We start from the raw sequence: 10,689 nt of genomic DNA on the forward strand, positions 1-10,689 counted from the left end.
CTAAATAAAAAAGAGCGCGTACCCATGCTTCCGCGTATTTGCCCAGGCTGCGGCTGCCTTGATGGTGGGAGGGACCTTGCATCAGCAAACGCCGTTCCCGGCTAGCGTTGTGCGCCTCATCCCACTCAGCCGAGCACCACCTCTGCACCATCTGCTCCCAGCACTCAGGATGCGCGGCGCACCAATGAGGAATCATCTAAAAAAATATAAGTACACAGCATATCAGAAGAAAAAAATAAGCATATTTAGTACCAATAATAAAGTTTTGTATTTACCTGCAAGTACTGGTCCGGAGTCAACGACATGGTTCGGGCATCCTTCTTGTTCACCTTCTCCCCAAGGACGGAGCCGTGGTAAGTGACGATGGCCTGGATGCGCGCCTCGTAGTGCATGTCCACGACGAGCTTCTTACAGCATGTCGTAGACACCACATCCGCCCTGGCCTCATATCCAGCATCGCACCTGAAGAAATCCTACATACACAAAGACGATGTATCCATACATTATTTCAAGAATATGCAACAAATGCGACTTATTAAACAATATAGTGCGATGAAGACTTACCCACAGCTCTTGCTTCACCCGCTCCGCCTTGTTGAATTGTCTGCCGTCCCGATCTACTGCATCGGGGGCGACGGCGTAGTGGTCGAAGGTGTATGCTGGGCTCGTCACTCCGGCGTACTCGACAAGTCCAGGGAAGTGTTCCCGGCATAGAAGGCCCAGGATGCCATTGGGGTTGCGGCCGTGACCCCCTGCAGTCTCCAAAACCATCCAAGACCTGTCCAAGTGATTAAGATGAAGTATTAGTTTCTATTATTAATTTGAACATATAATATGAAAAGGCAGCAACAATATGTAAAGTTACCTACCTCTCTCCATCGGGTCGTATCAGCGGACGTCTGTCACGAAGTATGGGTCGCTTAGGGAGGCTCGCGGGACCTCGCAGGTAGATACTCCTCGAACCTGAGGAGCCAGAACCTGAGACGTCCTGCTGAGCGGCGTCGTCGTCGTCGTCGTCCTGCTGCGCCGCATCGTCGTCGTCCTGCTGTGCCGCATCGACAGCGGCTTGCTGCTCCACCTGCTGCTGTACGGCGTCGTCCTGCTGCGCCTCCTCCTCCGTCCTACGGGTGCTCCTCCTCCCCCTCCCCCTCCCCCTCCTCGTCCTCGTCCCACCGCCCACCATCTTTGCCCAACAACCTGCAATTAAGAGTAAACAATTAAGCACAGATAAAAAATATGTATTTAGAAACATATGCAAAATAAATGAAATATAGCATTACATCGATTAAAAATAATCTTCATATGTGTCCGGGTTAGCCGGATCATAAGTGTCATCATCACTATCAACCATTTCATAGTCGACATCATCTGAAGGCGCAATTTCTTCATTGGCATTGCCTTCAAGTATTTCTAAGTCATTCTCATTTTCCACCTCATCATCCTCGTCATCAACAACCATTTCAATATCTACTTCCATTCCGATCGCTTCGGTTAAGTCTATCTCAAATTGCCCTTCGAGCCCATCTTCTTGGAAGAACTCTCCGTCATATGTGTCCGGGTCTAAGTTATAATCTTCATCGTTTGGAACAGGTAATTTAGCGTGCGGTGATACCTTATACACAACATCCCAACCCTTAAGATGTTGTTTCGTTTGGCACGCATATGGAAGATAATACACTTGTGTGGCCTGTTGGGCCACAATATAGACATCGTCTCCTGGTAAGGTGGAATCCTGTCGAATTTCGACTAGCCCAAGATTAGAATGTGTCCGTCTCGTAACATCAGGGTCAAACCAATGACATTTGAATATCACTGGAGTAAGAGGTTTGGAACCATAAAAATTGAGTTCATATATATCTTCAATTCTTCCATAATACTCGACCTCGTCAAGCCCGGGCGTATAGACTCCAGAACACGTGGTTTTTCGATTGGGCCGGCTTTGGTCGTAGCTTGTTGTGCGAAAACGGTATCCATTGACGTCATACCCAGAAAATTTCCTGACCCTATAGGCAAAGCCATTGGCTACTTGTCTCAACTCGGCACTCATAGACGGCTCTCTTTGGCCCTGCAAGTTCAAACACGCTAGATTGTTATATTATTCGCACGTAAGAGCAACTTCAAATGACAAACTAAGCACGTACCTTACGTTTAAACCAGGAAATGAAATCGGGCAATCCATTTCCCGCACCCTTTCGAAGAAGGGTATCATATTCCTGTGGAGTTGGGTCCCTTGATCGACGCCAGAATTCATGAAGAAATTGCTCCATGTATGGCGTCACCTCTTCAAGGTTGGTCAATACATATAGCATGATATGGCGCCACTCTTCATGTCTCAGGGTCTTGGTGGTCGAACCACTTGCGCTTCCGAGTTGCCCTCGAAAAATGCTGAGATTCGATTCATTGTCGCCATCATTGTAACGAGGGGGTGGATTATGCACGCTCGGCAGTTTGTCACCATAGTAAGTTGTTGTGAAGTTTGACACCTCCTCCAGTATGTATGCCTCTGCAATGGAAGCCTCGATTTTGCATTTATTTCTACATTTCTTTCGGATAGTCTTTAGACATCTCTCGATTGGATAGCACCAACGTCCCTGCACGGGCCCCCCCATTCGTGCCTCATACGGGAGATGAATAATCAAATGCTGCATCGGATTGAAGAAGCCGGGTGGAAAGATCTTCTCCAGCTTACATAGTAACACGGGTGCCATCCTTTCCAAGTCTGCAATCATGGTCCGAGCTAACTCTTTTGCACAAAGCTGGCGGAAGAAATAGCTCAACTCAGCAAGCGCTAGCCAGACATGCTCAGGGACATAGCCTCGAACCATCGCCGGAAGAATTCGTTCAATCCATATGTGGAAGTCATGACTCTTCATCCCTAAGACTCGCAGAGTAGATAAGTTCACCCCCCTACTAAGGTTAGCTGCATACCCATCAGGGAACATTAACATCTTGATCCACTCTAGTACTTCCTTCCTCTGGGCCCTGCTCAGGACAAAATCAGCCTTAGGCCTTCTCCATGTCTTACCACCACTAGGCGGCTTCATCTCTTGGTTTGGTCTATCACATAACTCTGCCAGATCCACTCTTGCCTTTACGTTATCCTTTGACTTATCAGGAATCTCCATAATTGTTGCCCAAAGTGCCTCGGCGACATTCTTTTCAGTGTGCATCACGTCAATGTTGTGTGGAAGGAGCAGGTCATCATAATAGGGGAGCCGAGTCAATCCCGACTTATGTGTCCACATATGTTGCTCACCATATCCCACAAAACCACCTTCTGGGTTGGCCACGAGACCATCTATCTCTTCGCGAACTTCGGCACCAGTCATCATTGCAGGTGGGCGGTCTGTCACCACGACACCTTTCGTAAAGTTCTTGATGTCTAGTCGGAATGCATGGTCAGGAGGGAGAAATTGTCGATGTTTATCGAATGACGAATATTTGCCACCCTTCTTCAACCAAATGAACCTAAGAGCTTCCTTGCAAACTGGGCATGGGAACTTACCGTGAACACACCAGGCGCAAAATAGCCCGTACGCCGGAAAGTCATGCATGGAGTACTGGTACCAAACATGCATTTTGAAGTTTGTCTTCGTAGCTCGGTCGTACGTCCATACCCCTTCCTCCCAAGCACGGACCAATTCATCAATCAAAGGCTCCATGTACACGCCCATTTTATTCCCCGGGTGTCCAGGAATTATCAACGACACGAATATGTTCTGTCTTTGAAAGCATACGCCGGGGGGGAGATTGATGGGGATAACGAACACAGGCCAACATGTGTATGGGGCAGCGGTCATTCCATAGGGATTGAACCCATCTGTGGCCAGCGCAACACGAACATTACGAGCCTCTTTAGCTTTCTCATGGTGAATGACATCAAAGTGGGTCCATGCTTCACCATCGGATGCGTGAACCATCTTGTCAGGATTGTATCGTTTGCCTTTTTTGTGCCATGTCATCTGTTTCGCGGATTCCTCTGTCATGTATAGACGCTGGATCCTCGGTATGAACGGAAGGTGGCGTAGGATTGTCACGGGGATGTCGAGCTGCCTCTTCTGTCCATCACCAGAGTCTACCTCCATGAACCTAGACGATTTACACTTCGGACAGTACTTTGCCTCAGTGTGTTCTTTCCTAAATAGGACGCAGCCCTTCGGACAAGCATGTATCTGCTCATACGTCATCTTGAGTGCACGAAGGAGTTTCTGTGCCTCGTACATGCTCTTTGGGAGAACGTGATCCTCCGGAAGCAGGCTCCCAATAACTGTCAACAAACCATCGAAGGCGTCTCGACTCATGCTATACTGCGACTTGAACGCCATTATACGCCCAATGGCATCCAGTTGAGAAACCTTTGTCTTGCCGTGAAGGGGTTTCTGTGCCGCGTCAAACATGTCGTAGAATGCCTTTGCGGTCGCCTCTGGCTCGTCCTCCGTACATCCTTCGGCGAACTGTGCCTCGTGATAGTCGTTCAACATGTCCGCTACCCCGGCATCAGCATCGTAATCCTCGACGCGTTGTCTCACCACCTCCTCTCTCGTGCGATGCGCTTCACCATGGAAGATCCACCGAGTATAGTCCGGCGTAAATCCATTCTTCCAAATATGTTCTACCATGGCCTTCTTTGGTTTTCTTTTCCGGTTGTCACATTTGCTGCACGGACAAGGGACTAGGCTAGCTCCTTTAGCAGCTTCGCCATATGCCCGTTCCACAAAAGCATCGGTCTTCCTAATCCATTCTGGGGTGACATCATTACGTCGAACGCGGCCCGTGTACATCCACTCACGGTCCTCCATCCTCTAACATATATAACCGAGTATAGTTTAATATAGACATGTAATGCATGTACACTACGTTCCTACCTTCTAATAGGTGATGATAGGTCCTAATCCCACCCGCGGTTGCGTAGATAGAGTTAGTTTCCATGCTCTACTCCGATCCGAGATAAAATTTCGGCAGCACCTACCCGCTGTTCTCCGGATACACGTCCTGACAGGGAGAGTGTACTGTCCGGAGAACAACAGGGAGGTGACGCCGAAACTCTATCTCGGACCGGAGTAGAGCATGGAAACTAACACCATCTACGCAACCGCAGGCTGTCCAAAAAACGTGGACAATTCGAAACTGATACATTTGTAGATATGCAAAGATCTGCATATCTAGACCGTATCTCTTTCGAACGGGAGACGCCTAACAGGGTTACGTGATCTACGACCATGATGCGGATGTAGAGGTTATACCTAGGGTGGCGGTGGAGTCAGGCTAGTGGGGCTGTGGCGGGTCGGTGCAGTGGCGACGCGAGGCAGACCCGCAACGGCTAGGAAGACCTCTGCAAAAAAATAAACAAGTCTGTAAATAAAAAATTTCGGCAGCATCTCCCCTGCACGGGGAGGTTTCCAAAACCTGCAAATAAAACTGACAACACAATGGCTGACATCCACACATATATCAACGACACGATGGCCGACAATCACATTTAATCGACATCCATATCCACCATCACCAACTAATATTAATTTCTACAACTAATTTCTACACCTAATCCACACATTTAATCGACAATCACATTTATTTCTACAACTAATTTCTACATCGTTATTCAATTACGTACCGGAGGCGAGGACGGCGGAGGCGAGGACGAAGGCGCGGACAGCGGCGATCGGGCTGACGGCTTGGAGAGCGGCGGCGCGGCGAGCGGGCGGACAGCGGACAGCGGCGAGCGGGCGCGGGGGGACAGCGGCGAGCGGACAGCGGCGAGCAGGCGGACAGCGGCGGCGCGGGGGGCTGGCGGCCGCGAGCGAGCGCGCGTCGCGGCGGCGCGGCGAGCGGGCGGGCTTGGAGAGCGCGGGCGCGGAGAGCGCGGGGCGCGGTGGCGCGGCGGGGCGGCGGCGCGGCGGCGCGGCGGCGCGGCGAGCGGGCTGGCACGGGGAGGCGGCGGCGGAGAGCGAGCGGCGCGGCGTAAGCGTAACAGAGAGAGGAGTGGAGAGAAAGAAGGAGAAGGAAGAACGGGAGAGCCGTTTATTTGCTTTCTTTGCCGAGTGCCCGTGATCTGGCACTCGGCAAAGATTTTTTAAAAATATTAAAATTTTCTTTGCCGAGTGCCAGATCACGGGCACTCGGCAAAGTGTTCTTTGCCGAGTGCCATCTGGATGACACTCGGCAAAGAATCTTTTACAATTCTTTGCCGAGTGTCATCCAGCTGGCACTCGGCAAACCATCCTTTGCCGAGTGTCATTTGTGGACACTCGGCAAATTACTTTTTTATTTTTTTTATTTTCCCTGCCAAACTTTTTGTGGTATGTTCCTACACTATGTAGACCTACATGTACCATTTTGGGACAATTATAACAGTGTTTTCTATAACTAGTACATTTAGTTTGTTTATTTGAATTTCTTCGGAAAATTCAGATTTGAACTGCAGGTCACTCGAAACTTGGAAAACCGTGCATGCAAAAATGATATCCATACTACTTAGCACAAGTTACGACCGATTTCAGGAGCGGACCGGAAACTTCGAGCACCATGCTCACTCAACATGACCGTAAACTTGCCACACAACTGTTTAAAAATTGTATAAAACACAAACAAACTTAGAAAATCATGAAACTTGTCCACATGTCATGATATCATATGTAGAGTCTGTGATAAAAAATTTAGAATGTTTGGAGAAAGTTGTGAGACATTATGTGTAGAAACCTAAAAGAACCACACATGAAATCATAGAGTTTCAATGTGGATCTCTTAGGTTTGTACACATAGTGCGTTACAGCTTTCTCGAAACTTTTTCAAATTTTTATCACAGCCTCTACATATGATATCATGACACGTGGACAGGTTTCATGATTTTCTGACTTTGTTTCTGTTTTATACAATTTTTAAACACCTGAATGGCAAGTTTACGGTCATGTTGAGTGAGCATGGTGCTCGAAGTTTCCGGTCCGCTCCTGTAATCGGTCGTAACTAATGCTAAGTAACATGAATATCATTTTTGCATGCACGGTTTTCCAAGTTTCGAGTGACTTACAGTTCAAATCTAAATTTTCCGAAGAAATTCAAATAAACGAACTAAATCTACTAACGATTGAAAACTCTGTTAAAATTGTCCACACATGATACATGTAGGTCTACATAGTGTAGGAACATACCACAAAAATTTCGAGAGACAAAATAAAAAAAATAAAAATATACTTTGCCGAGTGTCCAGGGATGACACTCGGCAAAGTATGCTTTGCCGAGTGCCTACTATGTGGCACTCGGTACAGAACCTCTTTGCCGAGAGCCAACGGATGACACTCGGCAAAGACTAACGGCCGTCAGCTTTGGGACGGCCGCTGACGGCCGTTTGCCGAGAGCCCCCTTTGCCGAGTGTTTGACTCTCGGCAAAGTTGTCTTTGCCGAGTGCCGTTCTGTGCCGAGTGTTCAGCGCTCGGCAAAGCACGTTTTGCCGAGTGCCTAACGTTACCGAGTACGGCACTCGGCAAAGCTTTCTTTGCCGAGTGCCCGACAAAAGGCACTCGGCAAAGAAGCCAACACTCGGCAAAGTCTCGGATTCCGGTAGTGATGACTATAGTTTACATAGTCTTAGAGTGTATTTGTACAAGAATAGCTCTTGATCAGGAGTTATTTTTTAAAATCCTCTATAAAAACATAAAATAATATATAGTAGCTTACAAGTCAATCTTGGGGGTGCTGAATAGTTGACGTGTGTTAGACAGATTTAGAGCTCCTGGCTCCGTGTATCGTAACCACCCCCCAAGAAACTTGGGGTTCTCATCTCAGAATTCGTAGTATGGTGTCATGTTGGTTAATAATTTAGTGTTCAGACTCATAGCAACCACAAGCACTATACCAAGCGCTAATCCAGTAATCCTCTTTAGTTTGGCAAGTGCAGGTAGCCGTAAGGCATACGTGCATAAGTGGGAAGTTCAAAATCCACCTGACTCTATAATAAATAAATAAAAAATCCATAATGACTGATGATACTGTCTCCTCTGCAAAAAGAAAACGTGGCGCGATTGCACCTTAATTAAGAATGGACACCCGGATTTTACACGTGAAAAATGAAGCCTCAGCAATTTCAGAAACTCCATCTAAAAGCACTGTGCCGCCAACTTACACTTTATTCCTTAATATTTTTTTATTAAGAACGAAGCTAAGTAATCGTAAAACAACTGCTGCACAGTCAACACTCAACACTAGCATATATTCCAACCACAGGTGTCCAAATGATCAATAAGCTAAGCTAGCTTCTCTCGTAAGTGAGCTTTATTGTCGTCAGTCAGTGATCGACTGATCGTGATAGGCCCGCAGCGCCTATACGTACGCACGGCGAGTACGTGAAGGAGCAGGGCGAAGCACTGGCAATGGCGTCCTCCGATCTGCACGACACCGGCCGTCACGGGGCGACGCCGCTGGTGTTCGACGAGGTCCGGTGGGTGGTCCAGATCCGGCAGTCGCTGGAGGAGGGCGGCCCCGGGAGCGACGACGACAACGACGACGGCATCCAGGTGTCCGTGTTCAACGTGCCCAAGCCGCTGCAGGTGCACAAGCCGGAGGCCTACACGCCCCAGTTCATCGCGCTGGGGCCCTACCACCACTGGCGCCCCGAGCTGTACGAGATGGAGCGCTACAAGCTCGCGGCGGCACGGCGCGCCCAGAAGCGGCTCCGGGGCGGGGCCAGGCTCGACGGCCTCGTCGACCAGTTCAAGCGGCTCGAGCGCAGGGTCCGCGCTTACTACCATCGGTACCTCGACTTCGGCGGCGAGACGCTCGCGTGGATGATGCTCGTCGACGGCGCGTTCCTGCTCGAGTTCCTGCAGGTCTACGCGGTCGCCGCGGCCAACGAGGGCGACGTCGCCACCACCGGCAGCGGCGACGGCAAGGCCCTGCGGCGGGGGGTGTCGTCGAGGATGCAGCACCTCGTCGACTACGCCGGGAGGAAGTCGGCGCACAGCCTCATCCTCCGCGACATGCTCATGCTGGAGAACCAGGTCCCGCTCTTCCTCCTCCGCAGGATCCTCGAGCCGCAGTGCGCGTCGCCCGGCGAGGCCGGCGAGCTGCTCCCGCGGATGGTCACCGGGCTCATGAAGGAGCTCTGCCCGCTCAAGATGCTGGACAAGTTCCCCGCGATCGACGTCAGCAAGAACGCGCACCTGCTCGAGGTGCTCTACTATCTGCTCGTGCCGAAGCCAACCGACGACGGCGGCGCGGCGGAGGCCGGCGACGCGGCCCACGGCAGTCGCCGCGAAGACGGCTACGACATCGAGGAGCAGCTGGTGGACGGCGGCGGCGGCGACGAAGAGCAGAAACCAGCCGCCGGCTGCGAGTACGTGAAGCAGCTGCTCCTCACCGTGTCCAGCATGGCGTCCGGGCTCAGCACCGGCCGGATGCGCTACGTGACGCGGCCGATCGCGTTCGCCGTCAAGGCGCCGTGGAAGATGCTCACCGTCGTGCCGGGGTTCTCGGCGATGAAGCAGCCCGTCGAGGCGTACTTCATGTCCGGCGCCGCCGACGGGAGCACGCATGCCCACGACCCGAACGGCGCGGGGTACCTCACCCGGCCGCCTCTGATCGAGGAGATCATGATCCCCTCGGTGTCCGAGCTTGCCAACATCGGCGTCCAGTTCTGCCCCACCGCAGGCGACCTGTCCACCATCGCGTTCGACGCCAGGACGGTGACCTTCCACCTGCCCGCCGTGACCCTGGACAGCAACACGGAGGTGGTGCTCCGGAACCTGGTCGCCTACGAGGCGGCGGCGGCGTCGGGCCCGCTGGTGCTGGCGCGGTACACGGAGCTGATGAACGGCATCATCGACACCGACGAGGACGTGGCGCTGCTGCGGCGGCGCGGGGTGGTGCTGAACCGGATGAAGAGCGACGGCGAGGTCGCCAAGCTGTGGAACGGGATGTCGCGCTCCGTGCGGCTCACCAAGGTGGCGTTCGTGGACAGGGCCGTCGAGGAGGTGAACCGCTACTACAACTCGCGGTGGCGCGTCAAGACGAAGCGGTTCATGCGCAAGTACGTGTTCAGCTCGTGGCAGCTGCTCACGTTCCTCGCCGCCATCGTGATGCTGCTGCTCACCACGCTGCAGGCCTTCTGCTCCGTTTACACGTGCTCCCGCTGGTTCGGCACGGTGACGGTCGCGACGGCAGAGTGATTATTGCTGATCAGATTCTTGCGCGATCGCGACATGATGTGGGTGGGTTCGGTCTGGCTGGATAATGTGATCGGGGATGTTCTTTTGTGTTGGTTGCTAAATGTTCTGATGTGTAAAGTGTGATTCCTTGCTTGCGAATTGTGACTGGTGAGATTAATAAAACTTGCGCATTCGCGCCATTTGTTTGAGATTGTCTTTATTGTTGTTTCTATGTAATATGATAACCAGAACACATCTACTGTACTACAGCTACTTCAAATCAGGCGCTGCTATCCTCGGAAAGACAATTGGTTTAAGCTCGCAGGAGGTTGTGCCCTGCGGGCTGTGGACAGTGTTAAATCCAACAGAATCTTTAGGAGTAGACCAGTGGGGTAATATGTGTCTTTGGAGTAATTTCGGGTTCCTAACTACTAGATCGAAACAGTGTTAGATTGTTGCCGTCAGTAGGAAGCCAGGCGTGGTGGAGGCTATGGAATCTGGAAACCATCAGGTTCGTTGATGAAGATCTGCGCTAAGGTAGCTACGGTCG

At 51.2% G+C, this 10,689-nt stretch overlaps 1 protein-coding gene across 1 annotated transcript; it reads left to right on the forward strand.

The window, feature by feature from the left end:
* The first annotated feature begins 8,064 nt into the window (after positions 1–8,064).
* Positions 8,065–10,348, forward strand: LOC103637992 (putative UPF0481 protein). The gene has a single exon (XM_008660992.4). It carries the CDS (start codon positions 8,367–8,369, stop codon positions 10,158–10,160), a length of 1,794 nt encoding a protein of 597 aa, XP_008659214.1. The 5' UTR covers positions 8,065–8,366; the 3' UTR covers positions 10,161–10,348.
* The last annotated feature ends 341 nt before the right edge of the window (positions 10,349–10,689 follow it).

Source organism: Zea mays, chromosome 9 (genome assembly GCF_902167145.1).
Source record: "Zea mays cultivar B73 chromosome 9, Zm-B73-REFERENCE-NAM-5.0, whole genome shotgun sequence".
NCBI lineage: Eukaryota > Viridiplantae > Streptophyta > Magnoliopsida > Poales > Poaceae > Zea > Zea mays.

Bases quoted from the DNA above. Each gene is read 5' to 3' on its own strand.
- LOC103637992 (XM_008660992.4), top strand. From the start codon at position 8,367: ATGGCGTCCTCCGATCTGCACGACACCGGCCGTCACGGGGCGACGCCG.